The 14,821-nt window shown below is 50.6% G+C and overlaps 1 protein-coding gene across 9 annotated transcripts in view; it reads left to right on the forward strand.

The window, feature by feature from the left end:
* Positions 1-1,498: 1,498 nt before the first annotated feature.
* Positions 1,499-14,821, forward strand: part of ASAP3 (ArfGAP with SH3 domain, ankyrin repeat and PH domain 3) — a 46,497-nt gene continuing 33,174 nt past the window's right edge. For 3 of the 9 annotated variants that reach the window (XM_045546047.1, XM_045546044.1, XM_045546048.1), the window contains exon 1: positions 1,819-2,023. In XM_045546047.1, coding sequence (XP_045402003.1) covers positions 1,895-2,023 — 129 coding nt within the window. In that variant the 5' untranslated portion in view covers positions 1,819-1,894. Of the gene's footprint in view, positions 1,518-1,770; positions 2,024-7,397; positions 7,484-14,821 lie in introns of those variants that run through there. The other 6 variants (XM_045546046.1, XM_045546043.1, XM_045546040.1 and 3 more) reach the window with 5 other exon arrangements.

The raw sequence follows: 14,821 nt of genomic DNA on the forward strand, positions 1-14,821 counted from the left end.
AAGCACATCTCAGAAGGGGCTCTTGGAGCAGCCAGAGAGGGAGGAGGACCACCAGGGAAAACGGTTCTAGGATTTAAGGGCAAGGGTGTTACAAGGAAGAAGGAGTGGTTAACACTGTCAGATGCTCCTAGAAGTCAAGTAAGAAGAGTGCCTATTGTTTCAAAAGAAGATCCTTGTTTTAAAAGATCCTAGCTAACCTTGAAAGAACACTTGGAGTAGTAGGGGCTGAAAACAGACTGGAGTGGGTTGAAGGGTGAATGGGGGTGAATGAGAATTGCATTTCACAGCATATTTGCCCTGTCTCCTCAATCACACAGTACATATATTTTCAACTTTTAATTCTATTACACGAGTAGTATATGTTCATTGTGTAAAAGTTAGACTATACATGAAAATTACTCATGTCTTCAGCTATAATATTTTAATGTATATCTCTCCAGGTTTTTTTTTTTTTTCTTTTCTGTGCAAACTATACAATCTTCCCAATCACCTTATGGGGTAAAATACCACGAGGCCATTTTAAGAGGAGGAAATTCAGGCTTGGAGAAGCACGCAATTTATCCAACCGTACACAGCTGGGCAACAGCTGAACCAAGACTGGAACTTAGGCCCGTCTGACTCCAAAGCCAATCAATGTTCTTCACCGCGGTGCTTTCCTGGTTTTTTACTTGGAAGAATTTTTTCCAGAGGACCTCAGGCTCCAGAACTAAACCTAAGTGTATTTCCATCCTGAACCCCACCCCTCATCCACCCGAGAGGATGGTGAGGCGAGTTGAGGGGTGAAAGGCTCAGGAAGAGCGAAGGCGAAGGCGTGGGAGAGGTGGTGGGTAAGGGAGAGCGGGTACACGCACATGTTGGGTTCTTTCCTTGCAACAGCACCACCAAGCAGGCATCGGACGTCCCATTGTACAGATACAGGAACTGAGGTTCCGAGAAGAGGAGTAATTTTCCTGGAGCCACACATTCCCAGAGGCGGCCCTCTTAAGCAGTGGGCGGCCCTGGACGTGCGCAGAGACTGACAGCTGGGCGTGTGGCGCTAGGGAGGGGTGGGGCGACGGGGGGCGGAGCGAGGACGGAGACAGGGAAGGGCCGGGGGAGAGACGAGGGCGGGGTGGGGGTGAGGCCGCAGGGACGGGGTCATGGGGGACTGATAACGAATCAGTAGAGGAGGAAGAGGCAAGAGGCACTAAGGCGAGGTGCAGGGATGGGGCAGCCAAGGCTGTGGGAGAGAGGGGGATTTGGGAAGCCTCGGAGTCGGATGAAAGGGGGCGGAGCCGTGGAGGGGCGGAACCTGGAGGCTGCCGGGGGCGGGGCCTGGAGGCGGTGAGGGGGTTGGGGGCGGGGCCTGGAGGCAGCGAGGCGACCGGGGAAGGGGTCTGGAGACCGTGAGGAGGTAGGGGGAGGGGACTCGGGGAACCGACGGGGATCTGGGGCAGACCTGGAGGCAGAGAGGAGGCCGGGGGCGGGGTCTGGAGGCGGTGAGGGGACCGGGGAAGGGGTCTGGAGACCGTGAGGAGGTCGGGGGCGGGGCCTCCGGGGACCGACCGGGGTCTGGGGCGGGACCTGGAGGCGGCCGGGGGCGGGGCCTGGAGGCGGTGAGCGGCTGGGGGCGGGGCCTGGAGGCGGAGTGGGGCCTGGGGACGGGGCCTGGAGGGGCCGACGGGGGTCTGGGGCGGGGCCTGGAGGCGGTGAGGCGGCCGGGAGCGGGGCGAGGGCCCGGGGGCGGGGCTGTCCCGTCAGCCATGGGAGAGCTGCTGGAAGGTCGGGGGCGGGGCTGGGCGTGCGGAGGCCCCGACGGCGCCCGCGACTGGCTGTGAGGCCAGCGCAGCCCGGTGCAGTGCAGCGCCCCTCGCGCCCCGCTCCGGCAGCCCTGCGCCCCCGCCCCGCGCCCGCCATGCCAGAGCAGCTCAGCGTCGCCGAGTTCCTGGCCGTCACCGCGGACGACCTCAACTCCCCGGCCGGGGCCGCCGCCTTCGCCGCCAAGATGCCCCGGTGCCGGGGGGCGGCGCTGGCGCGGGAGGAGGTGAGGGGGCCAGGACGGGAGGGGTCGGGGGTACGCGCAGGGCTTGGCCTTGACCTTCACAGGCATGACCGGAGCTGCGATGGCCTTTCATTGAGCCCCAGAAACCTGTCCCCTCCCCAGATCCGTGACACCCGAGCGCATCTCAAACGTCTCCGTCCTCACGGTCGAGGCGGGGGCATGGCCCGAGGGAGCGTTTGTGGGGGGTCTCGAGGTCACCTCGATGACGGACTCCACAGGTGGGGGGACAAACTTCAAATTCTCTGAGAGACCTGCCTCGTCGCGTGTGTGTTTGCTCAGCGCCTTACAGCCTCTCTGTTTTCATCCTCGGAGCCTCACAAGTGTGCCCCCCAAGTCACTCCTCTTCTGGGAAACAGGCTTCCCGCCTCAGTCCTGAACTTAACTTACTTCTCCCAGGCCGCAAGGAGGCCCCCTCCCCCTAGCCGCGGGTTCTTAGCTTTGGCCCGCGTTTGTGGAATGAATGCGGATGGGAAGGCGCCAGCAGCCCGGGTTCACCTTGGCCCGGCTGTTGGCAAGTTTATAGACTCCCCTCCCCTCCCCGCTCCTCTTTGTCTTTCCCAGCACCGCGTCCCAGGCCTTTTCTTTCGCCCTTACAGCCTGCCCCACCCCATTCCCATGCTCATTGGAGTTCATCCCATTCCTCTTCTCCGAACCTGCTGCAGCTTTCCCGGGCTTCTCTGCAGGGAATATTCTAGGGCAGACACCCTGTGGCTGTGGGCCAGCGGAGAATAGTGTGTTTTTGCAGCTCCCTTCCAGAGGATACCCTGAATTTGGGTGGCATTTTGGACCTCAGCAGAAGCTCTAACCTATCCTTCCCAGTAAGTGTGCTGGGCACCTACTGTGTGGCAGATAGACAGCTTAATAGTTCCTAACACCCTGGTACAATGTCTCGGGAAATCCCTTCTCCTCCTCCTCCTCTCCCCTGGCAGGCTGACTCTCCATCTCAGTCTGTTTGTATCACTCTGCAGGGGAGATTGAGGATTGTGGATGGAGCATTGACTTTGGGGAAGGCAGACCTGTGTTCAAATTTTGGCTCTGCATTCTGCCGGTTGGGCAAGCCTGGGCATGTGACCTGATCTGTCATCTGTGAAATGGGGATAATAATGTTTATCTCACAGGGATATGGTGTTATATGAGGCAATGTGTATAAAGCATGCATCTTGATAAATGGAATGATTATCATCAGGTTAATTGATGGACCTCTTTAGGCAGTGATTAGGTCTCTTTCGTCCTCATTTCTCTCACAGAGCTTAGCCTAGTACTTTGTACATAGTAGGGGTACATGTTTTAATTTAAATAAGAAGCAGCCGGTGAGGTTTGGCTTCCTTCCTTGGGCAAAACCAGTAGCTTGGAGGCCACTGCCTATGAATGTGCATTATGTTTTGCTGGGAGGCCCACAGGGAATCACTGCCGCACAGTCCTCCTGAGGAGAACTTCCTGAGGCTTGTCTTCACAGCCTTGCATCTCATGACCCGGAAGAGTTTGGTGCCATCCACATCCTTGGGTATTTCACAGCTCCCCTCCTCTCTGTGTTGTTCATTAGAATGTTAAGTCAGGGCAGGAGAAGGGGCTGCACTATGAACCCTTCTCTGTGGACAGAAATGCCCACTAGTGCCCATGCATCGGTCTTTGCCCGGCTCTGTACGTAAGCACTTGTGTGTGTTGGGGGAGGGGCCCTTAGAATGGGTCTGGAGGCCACAGCAGGCTCTGGTCAGGGCTCAGTTTTGCCCCAGTTCAGGCCAGACAAAACCTAGTCTCCTTTGCCTTCAGATCTTTGGTTTGGTGCATGCGAAGGTTCATTCTTGCAACAGAAAGACTCGTGGCACTCAAAGATAGCTTTTCTCTTCAGCATTTCAGTGCCCAAAAAGTTAGAGTCTGACCTTTGGATTAGACTTTCTTGAGGTTTCCTGTTTGGTTTTGCATTTGTGTTTATATTTTGTTATTATATTGTATTACATGTAGTATGATGCTGCAATTTTTTCCCCCTAGTTCTGGGCATGACTAACCCACCCCCAGGCTTGAAGTTCCATTTAGCTGAATAAAAATGCAACTGATAAATCAAGTCTTCCAGTTCTGGCTGGTTTCCTGGGAGAAACTAGGGACACTGTCCTGGGGCTTGCAGCCCTTTTGTGCAATTCTGGAAGACCCTGGGAAGATTATGGAAACTAGAATGTCAGGGCTGAGGACCCCTTTAAGACAGAGATCAGCTAGGAACTCTCTAATTTAAAATGGAGAAACTGATGTCCAAAGAGGGCAAGAGACTTGTGCAAGCTCCCACAGCTGGGTAGGGGAAGAATTGGCATTTATACCCAGGTGTTCTAAACCAGTGGTTCCCAACCTTTTTGGCACCAGGGACCGGTTTCATGGAGGACAGTTTTTCCACAGACAGGGCAGGGTGGAGGGGGTGGTTTCAGGATGATTCAAGCACATGACATTTATTGTGCACTTTATTTCTATTATTACATTGTTAACCTCTCTGCTAATGACAATCTGTATTTGCAGCCGCTCCCCAGCACTAGCAGCTCCACCTCAGATCATCAGGCATTAGATTCTCATAAGGAGCACACAACCTAGATCCCTCGCATGTGCGGTTTACAGTAGGGTTCATGGTCCTATGGGAATCTAATGCTGCTGCTGATCTGATAGGAGGTGGAACTTATGTGGTGATATGAGTGATGGGGAGTGGCTGTAAATACAGATGAAGCTTCTCTTGCTTGCCTGCTGCTCACCTCCTGCTCTGTGGCCCGGTTCCTATTGGTCCGTGGCCTGGGGGTTTGGGACCACAGTTCTAAACCCATGGTCCTATTCTCTTTTCTTTTATTATTTTTTTAATTTAATTTTTTATGTTCCAACCACTAAAAGACACTTACGACTCTTTCCTTTTAAAGTCCACCTGCCTGTCCTCCCCATGTAACTTGTCTGAACTTCAATTATTTTATCCTTAAAATGGATCTCATAATCCCTCCCTACTTACCTCACTGGGTTAAAATTTTTTGTTTTAATTGCGAAACACTGCTAATGTGAGGGAGTACATGAAGATAATCATTACATCAATCGGCTTTTTCCTGTCCTGGGCCCCTTTATACTCATCATTTCATTGATATTCACAGAAACAGGTGATAATAGGCCCAGGGAGATAAAGGCTGTTGCCCTGTGTCACATAGTGGGTCTATGTGTCTCTGTTGTGCCCTGCCTGTGCTCTGTCCAGTTCTCCATGTCATCTCTGTGCTAGCACCAAGGACATAAAGATGCTGCTTTGGTTTGCTGGCTGGCTGGGAAGATGCAGCCCATCTTTGGGCAATATAAGTAGGGACCCCAGGAGTCTGTCCTGAGTACTCAGAGAAAGGTGCAGTCAATGCCATCAGAGACCAGTGGAGCAGGACAGGGAGAGAGCAGTAAGGACTGGTGCAATCTGTGGGAACTTCCTGGAGAAGGGGAACTCCCAGATAGAAGGATAAATGAACCCCATTTAGTGGAGAGTACAGTCTAGTCAGTGAATTCAGAGACCAGTGGGAAGAGAGCGTATTAGGAACCAAGTAAGCCATTTTGACCAGAGCTAAGAATTCATACTGCATTGTGCGTCTCAAACTATTAGTGAACACAGATACCCAGTGAGTCTTAGATGAAGCAATCTACCACAAACAGGGGAGCTTCAAAGGCTTGTGTTTTATATATATATTTTTTGAAATTTTAAAATAAAGTTTTAATTAGACAATGGACATAATTTTTAATTAAAAAAATTTACAGCATAATAGAAAAGTCCTATGACCACTACTCACAATCCCTGTATTCTCCCTAGACATAATTGCTGTGGAAATGTGCGTGCTTCCCAATATATGTCCTCTTAGAAAATGTATTATTCATGGGGGAAGGGGAAGTAGCTGAGGGAGTGTTTACCTGAATTGGTATCATGTCTTATAATGCACAGTTTAAAGTTTGAGTCAAATATTTCTTTCCCTTTGTGACTTTTGCTTGTTGAATCTTGTTTTAAAAAGGATTTCATTCTCCATTTTTAATATTTTTGTGAATTTTGTGATTTGCTTCATAGTATGTCTATATTTGTTTTAGTGTAAAAATTGTGTAATCTTAGAGATTGTTTGCAAGAAATATAAACCCTCTCATGCTTGTTTCTGTTGAAGGGAATTTGTTTTCCAGAATTAGAGGTGCCTCATGGTATTGAAGAGCAGTAGGTAAAGGTAGACCTCACCAGCGCCTGGAGCCAAGTCTGGGAAGTGGTCAGGAATGAAAGCAGCTGCTTCGTCCTTCTCACTCTCTCTTGACGCTGCTTTTGCTCCTTTGTCATCGCACAGGCACCAAAGTGCAGCTTTAGCCCCGGCATTCATGTGACCTCACTGGTCCAGTGTCTAAAGGTAACCTAGCCAGTCTCGTGTTCCACTTCCAAGTTCCTGGCAGAGGTTGACAGCCCAGCCCAGCTTCTGGATTGGTTCCAGAAGCCAGGTCTCCACCCCTGGTTGTATCAGCAGAGGTCATGGAGGGAGAGACTCAGGCAGGGTAAACATTGCCACAGAGTCCTACCATGTGGGAGGAGGCACTTCTCAGAGATGAGGGGCAGGGCCTGGAGAAGTGTCCATGGGAATTCCTCTCCATTTGGCACAATCCAGGCTCCAGGGAGAGTCACTCTGCTTGTCCTGTTTTGTACCTTCCTGAGTTAGATCATTTACACATACTCCCAGGTATAGATAACCCCAGTTTGGAAAACTCAGGTGCAGAAGAATTAAAAAGATGGATTGATACCACTGCACTCTAGCCAAGGCAATGGAGTGAGACTCTGTTTCAGGAAAAAAAAAAAAAAAAAGATGGATTGGAGGCTGGGTGTGGTGGCTCACTCACGCCTGTAATCTCACCACTTTGGAAGGCTGAGTGGGGAGGATCAGTTGAGATCAGGAGTTCAAAACCAACCTGGGCAACATAGAGAGACCCCATCTCTACAGAAAAAAATTTTTTAATTAGCTGGGTGGTGGCACGCACTTGTAGTCCTAGCTACTCAGGAGGCTGAGGCAGGAGGATTGCTTGAGTCCAGGTATTTGAAGCTATAGTGAGCTATGATTGCACCACTGCACTCCAGCCTGGGTGACAGAGCAAGATCCTGTCTCTAAAAATAAATAAATAAAGAAAGAAAGAAATAAAAATATAGATTGAAATGCTAAGGCGGGTACAGCAAGACTCAGAGGGCCTTGAATGCCAATTAGGCATTCTGCCTTTTTGTTGGGCAATGGGGACCGCTGGAGCCAACCATGTGACCCAAGGAATGGATGAGTTTTTCTCTGCCAAGGGACGCAGCAGCCAACATAGTGCCTGGGGACTGTTCCTCTCCAGGTCCTGCAGTGGAGCACTGGGTAAACACATTGCTCAGTAAAAGAGATGCAGTCGTCCCTGCCCCGTGGAGCTTACGGTCTTCTGGGGAAGACAGAAAGTAAGCAGGTAAACAAATAAGTCAAGAATTGCACAGTGTGCTAAGTGGCATGAGGGCTCATGCTCCTCATCAAGGCCTTGCTTGAGGTTTGGTCCTGGGTCCTCATCTCTTCTCGTGCTAGCCTCTCTCTCCAGGCAATCTGTCCACACATGTGACCTTAGTCACTTCGCATCTCTAGGGGACTCACATGTTTGTTCCTCCAGCCCAGACTGCTCCCTTGGAACACACCAGTGGCCTCCTAACTGGTCTCTCCACTTTTGCTCTGGCTTAGTTTCTCCTGATAGCACTGTCTTCTCTCCTTTGCAGCACACATCATAAATAAATGTTTCATTTATTTGTATAATTGTTTTCCTAAAATCTGATTTCTCAGTAGATTTTGACTTCCATGAGAATAGAATCTAATCTCACTGTTGTATCCCTGGTGTTTACCATAACACCATAGTAAGTGCTCAGAAAATATTGGTTGAATAACAAATAAATAAAAGGAAAAAAACAAAAAAGGAACATTCATAAAGAATAATAATGTGGGGTTGCTCCAGATAGAGGGACCTCTCTTGCCCCAGCTTAGGCAAAGGCCCCGAGGCAGTAAAGAACCTAAAGTAGTCTGGGCACCGTGGCTCATGCGTGTAATCCTAGCACTTTGGGAGGCCAAGGCAGGAGGATCACTTGAGGCCAGGAGTTTGAGACCAGCCTGGGCAACATAGTGTAAGCAACATAGTGAGATCTGTCTCTACAAAAAACAAAAATTAGCTGGGCATGGGGTGCACACCTGTAGTCCCAGCTATTTGGGAGGCTGAGACAGAAGGATTTCTTTAGCCCAGAAATTTGAGGCTGCAGTGAGCTATGATCATGCCACTGCACACTAGCCTAGTTGACAAAGCAAGACCCTCTCTCAAAAAAAAAAAAAAAAAAATCTAAAGTATGTTTGTCACTGAAAGGAGACCAAAGGAGCAGAAGCATCATGATGGGCAAATGGAAGAGTGACAACAGCTGAGTTTGGGAAGGTAGGTAGGGGCCGGGTCATAGTCAAGCTTGTAGGTCCTGGTAGCAACTTTGGATTTTATGTATTATGCAGGCAAGCAGCATAATCCATTTATATTTTAGAAAGGTCATATCAGCTGCTGTGTGGAGATAAGATTGGAGAGGGCAGGAAGGGACCCAAGGAGGCTGTTGCAGTTGTTCAGGGAAAAGCTGATGGTGCTGAGGATGGGGTTGTGATTGGTGGAGGAGGAGAGAAGCGACAGGTGGTAGAAGTGTTTTACAAGTAGTAACGTCAAGATTTGTTGATGGAGTGCATGTGGGAAGTGGTCAAGACTGGTCCCCAAATTTCTGATGGAAGGGTGAAGGGGAAATCCGGGAGGGGAACAGGTTTTGGGGGGGGGAAATCAAGAATTCTATTTGTATATTTTATAGGTCTTGAGACATCCAAGTGAGGATGTCAAGAAGGCAGATAGGTTTGTGAGTTTGGAGCTCACAGAAGTGGGCTAGAGTCACACATTTGAGAGTTCTCAGCGTTGAGAGACTGGGTTTCAAACTTGCATTTGTGTAAGAATCACCTGGCATCATTCCCATCAGAGTCCGATTAGGCTTCTTATGGCAAACAACCGAAACCAGCCTGAGCTGATTTAAGCAGAAAAGGACTCCACTGAAAGGGAATAGTCAGTAGTTCACAGAATTTCTGGGAAGCTGCAGAACTGGGGCTGGGCAGCAGGCAGGATCTCAGCCAAAATCATGCCACTGAGCCAGTTTGGCAGGACACTGTTACCACGCACTAAATGCCATTGCTTGTAGTGTCACTATCCCCTGGATACCATCGCTGCTGTTGCCACCAGCATTGGAATAGATCTTCCACTGTCTCTGCTCCTGATTCAAGGTCTGCAGCGAAGGCCTCGGACTGACTGAGCCTAGGTGCAAAGGAGGCTGGAAAAGCACGAATTTGGTCTTTTCAGCTTTTATAGGAGGCATGCTCTGCCAAGACTTGTGCAGCAAGTATTATAATTCCCCAGACATAGGAAGGAGGTTCAGATGCCAGACTGGCACAAAATGACAAATGTCCTTGACTGCAGGTTTGCCAGCATGTGGGGACATCTGGGAATCTACATTTACACAAGCACCCTGGAGATTCCCATGCAGGTGGTCTAAGAACAACTTTGCATAAGATGCTTCAGCTGGTATTTAAAGCTGTGGGACTGGGTAAGATCACTTGGGGAGAGGAGTGAAGAGGGCCCAGGCGCAGCTCTGGGGCGCCCCAGTATCAAGTAATTGGGATAGGAAGAGGAGTTAGTAAAGGAGACTGAGAGGAGCTGCCAGGAAGGAAGGAAGGAAGTCAAGAGAGCGTTGTGCCTCGGAAGCTGGGAGAGGAGTGTTTTGAGGAGGGAGAGATGCCCAGCTCTGTTAGATGCTGCCCAGGTGTCCAGAGGTAAAATAAGGAAACAACAGAGACATGACCTCTGGCTTTGGCAGCATGGAGGTTGTTGGTGACCTTAAGAGCAGATTTAGTGCCATTTATCCTCCATACCACCCTGGCCTGATTTGAGGAGGAGGCAATGAGAAAGGGAGCGGAGATGTGGAGTGTGTTGGGGACCTGGACCAAGAGGGTTTTCTAGAATGGGCTTGGAACCCAGCTCTCCGGGCCCAGCCTCCTCCCACACCAGCTGTCTCTGCGCAGGGAGCTGAGGGTCTTCCCAGACATGTCAGCCTCGAGCCCATCTCTCGAAATCTTCTCTCCTCACATGTCAGTCTTCTTCAGTGCTCACTTCCTTGTCTAATGCTTAGCTGTTTGTGGCCACAGAGGTGACATAAGCAGATCTGGGGACAGAAACCAGAACTTTAGGTCAGAGCAGAAGGAGAATGCTTTCCCTAAAGGCGATTTGATCATACAGTTTTCAGACAGAAGTTGCTATAAGTTGCGTTTGATGGGCCTAGTGCTTGGGCCCAGAGCAGATGCAGTAAGGCCCACAGAGGCACAATGAGCAGCTGCTCAGACTCCAGGGCAGGGCCCTGGGAACACTGTCACTCGGCATCACAGGGGTCACTGGAGGTGCTTTGTAGGGCATGGGAGGCTGAGCTGGGAACAGCTGTTGAATGTTCTCTAACTCAACTGGTTTTAGACCTTGAAGGAGCTTTTAAGAATCTCAGACGCCGCGGGCGACACCCAGACCTACTGAATCAGAGTCTCCCAGGGGTGAGGCCCGGGCAAGTGAGCGGTTCAGAAGTTCCCCAGGTGACTGATGAGCAGTCAGGGTGAAAACTGTTGTGGTGAGCTACTGCAGGCCCATTTGGGGTTAGTAACTCATTAAACCATATTTACTGAATACCTGCTGTGTACAAAGGCAGGCTCTGAGGGCGTGGAGATGACTAGACAAGGTCGCCATCTGGGCAGGAGAAGGACTGTACCTGTGAAAAGATGACTGATAGTCCCCAGCATACAGGGATGTGGCTGAGGTCTGTGGCGAGAGTCCAGTAACTGAAGCTAGACCTGAGTTTAAATTCCTATTGGTTCTGTGACCTTGAGCAAATAACATAACCTTTCTGAATCTGTAAATTAGGGATGATGATAACTATTTTATGGGTTTGTTTGGAGGGATAACATATAAAGTATCTAGCATACAACAGGCACATAACAGGTACTTAATCTTTTTTTAAAGTTCCCTTTACTAGAAAACACACGTACCCTTGCATACAGGGTAGTTAAAGAGGTCAGGAACCACACAGAGAAAAGAGAAAAGCAATTGCAAATAGGGATAAGGTAATTACTACAAGTGAGTGCTAAAATGATCTGTGCAGTCCTGGCACCAAAGCAAAAAGAAATCTTACATACCTTGGAGGTGTCAGGGAATGAATAGCTGAGCCTTGTTCTGGACAAGGCAGGGTCTTCCCTCAGCTCTGTCCTTTGCTCTCTCTTTTGTTCATTTCTTTGTCAAACATTTGCTGAGAGCCTACCCAGAGGTTCTCAGTCCTGGCTGCACCTCACAATCCCCTGGGTTGCTTTTTTTTCTCATGACAAAATTCACGTAACATAAAATTCACCATTTTAACCATTTTAAAATGTACATTGATCTTTAGTGTATTCACGTTGTGCAATCATCACCACTATCTAATTCCAGAACATTTTCATCACCCTGAAAAGAAACCCTGTACCGATTAGTGGTCATTCCCCCTCCCCCAGCCCCTGGCTACTTTCTGTCTCTATGGATTTGTCTGTTCTAGACGTTTCATCTATGTGGAATCCTACACTATGTGGCCTTTTGTGTCTGGTTTCTTTCAGCTAGCATAATGTTTTCAGGGTACATCCATGTTGTCTGGGTTGCTTCAAAAGTAATAAAAATAGGAATAACACACACACCAGGCAGTGTCGTAAGCATTTTCCAGATATTAAGTCATGTTGTCTGGATACAGACAAAGTGTCTGCCGGGCAGAAGTAGCCACCGTGGAACCCTCCCTGTGCACCCCCCACTGGGCTAGGTTCAGTGAGATGAGATAGATACTGATATCATCCCATTTGACAGATGGGGAAATGGAGGCTCAGAGAAGCTAAGTTATTTGCCCCAGGTCACACAGCTAGGAGGACTAGAACCAGAATTTGGACCTCAGGACAGTGATATATGAGAGCCAGAGTTCTTAACCCCTGCTCTTTTTTCTGTGTGGCCCTAGAGCCTTGCTAATATTTATTCATTCATTGAATCATTCATTCATCCCACAATGTTTATTGATACCCATGTGCTAAGCCCAGTGCTGGGTGCCACGTATACAAAGACAAACAAGCTGGTCCCTGCCCTTCTGGGTTTTTGGCCCCCATCGAGGTCAGACAAGTGTCTTAAATAAGGGCCAGGAGTGCTGTGATAAAAGCCTGTGGTGGACAAAGGGTGGCATAAAGGGGCAAGCAGAGTTGCTTCTGTTGTGGGGAAGGTCCCTCCAGGCTGAGAGGGCACAGAAGAAAAGGACTGGAGGCTGGAGGCTGCTTGGCATGTTTAGGAAATTGCCAAGGTCACAGGGCCAGAGTTTAAGGGATTATGGATGGATAGCAGGCCCGAGTTGGGGGCAGGGAGGGACTCGTCCTGGCCTTCAGGGAACCCAGAGGGTGGGAGGCACTAGACCCTTTGCTGCTCTGTCCAAGAGGGCAGGCTGGGCCTCCCCTGGGATTGGGTGGAATTCAGGGCTTGGGGCCAGGGATCAGGCAGGAATCTTCAGTGGTCAGTCCAGCGAAGTTCTCACTCTCTTAGCTCATCATTGCCGAGCAGTCTCCCGAGGAAAATCCCAGCCAGGAAACTTGGGGTTTGCAGAGGCCTCAGCGTACATCGAGGGCGTGGCTCCTTTCCTGCAGCCCCTCTTCCTCCCTGCCTCCCACCCTGCAAGGGGCAGCCGGTGAGGCTGAGCTGGCGAGGCTGGACAGGTGCCCAGGCTGAGGAGACGTCTGCAGAGGCCCCACCAAGGAGGCGCACGGCCGGTCACGGGCTCCAGCAGCACAGGAAGGAAGACAGAGAGAGGCCGAGGGATCCTGAAATAATAAATGTCAGAGCTGGCAGGAGCCTTCCATGTTGCCGCCCAACCCCTTCATTCCCGAAGAGGAGTTGGAGGCCCAGGGAGGGAAGGAGACTGGGCGAGGTCACACCGTGGGACTGGGGCAGAGTGGAGAACGTGGGCAGGGCCAGGGGCCACCTTTGTATGGATGAGGTGTGGGGGGGGGGAAGCTGGGAAGAGCCTTGCTCTCCTCTGGCACCCCCTTTCGACTGCCCCAGCTGGGACTCTGAGGTGCTGGGGTGGCAGCTTACCTGGGTGAAAACCATCTGGAGTCTTTTGCTCCTGCTGGTAGCTGAGGTTGGAGCAGCCTTGCAGGGGACTCCGAGTCCGGAGCATTGACCTGGAAGGGAATTGAGAGCTCGCGTCCACCAGCTCTCAACTGCACAGATGGGGAAACTGATGCACGGAAGGAGAAAGGAACCCGCTCAGAGACACACAGGCCTAAAACTCAGCACACTGCCCCCTCCCTGCCCCTAGTCCAGGGCTCTTGGTCTTACGGCCTTGTGCTGGTCATACTAGAAGGCCATTCCCTCAAAGTGCTTATCCATCACCTCTGAAGAGGCCCAACATCCACCACTAGAAAAAATACTACCTCAATTGTCACAGCAGTCCTTATAGAGATTACTGGGGCTCACAGAAGTGGGGTTTACCTCCTGGTTTGCTGTAGTGTGACAGTAAGAGGGCTCTAGAGGCAGAGGGCTCTATACTTCCTACCTGACCTTGAGTAAATTCCAAACCTACTCCAACCTCAGTTTCCTCATCTGTAAAATGGGGAGGATAATAACTACCTCCTAGGGTTGTTGGGAGGAATGGACAAGGTACCAAACATAAAGTGCCTGCCCCAAAGCAAGCCCTCAGTAAGTGGGGCAGTGGTTGAATTCATGTTAATAATAGACTCATTCTGGGAGCTTGGAATCGGAGTCCTTCCTGTTGGGTGATCTGCTCTGGGCCAGAGCTGGACTGTATTCCCCAGTCACCCTGTTGTGCCTGGGGGACAAGGCTGCACCCCTTTCCTCCTGCTTGGACATAGGTCTGCAGCCTAGCTTTGGAGTCTGACTTTCTACCATGAAAATTTATCAAGTAACTGCTCTCATTCAGAACCCTTCGGTAGCACCCCATCACTTAGAGAATAAAGCCTAGAGGTTTGGTTAAAAGCATGGATTCCAGAGCCCAACTGCCTGGGTTTGAGTTTAGGTTCCAGCACTTACTAGTTGTGTGAGCTTGGGCAAATACCACAACTCCCCTGGGCCTCAGTTTCCTCATCTGTGAAATCTCCTGGGATTATGAAAGGCTTACATGAAATAATACAAAGTGCGTCAAGTGCTTAGAACAAAGCCTGGCACGTGGGGATGATAGAGGAGCATCTGCCCAGCTCCTGTGGCCATCAGCATGTGTCCCAGCTGGTCACCACTTTCCCCTGGCCCTGGCAAACTCCTGGCTGCTCCCCAGGTGTGCTGAGTGCTCCTGCCTGGGGGCTTTGCAGAGGTGCCTCTGCTCTCAGAGTCGTCTTCCCCATTCCTGCTTTGCTCCACCAGTGTCTCCTCCCTCTGAGGTTCTGATGAAGTGTCACTTCATTCTGGGGTGGGGTGCATGCTCCTAAGCTCCGCTCCTGCCCCAGGTTTGGGAAGGCCTAGGCTCCTAACAAGCACGTCTTCATTTATGTTCCATCTCCCGTGCTGGGCTGTGAGCACCCTGACTGCCGGGACTGAGCCTGACATCCCTCTGTCCCCAGCACCTGCACAGGGCCTAGTGTACCATCTGGTGCTCAGTTTGTATGAACAGGCTTCTACTATGTGCCAGCGACTCTGTTAGAGACTTTACCCCAG

Source organism: Lemur catta, chromosome 3 (assembly GCF_020740605.2).
Source record: "Lemur catta isolate mLemCat1 chromosome 3, mLemCat1.pri, whole genome shotgun sequence".
Lineage (NCBI taxonomy): Eukaryota > Metazoa > Chordata > Mammalia > Primates > Lemuridae > Lemur > Lemur catta.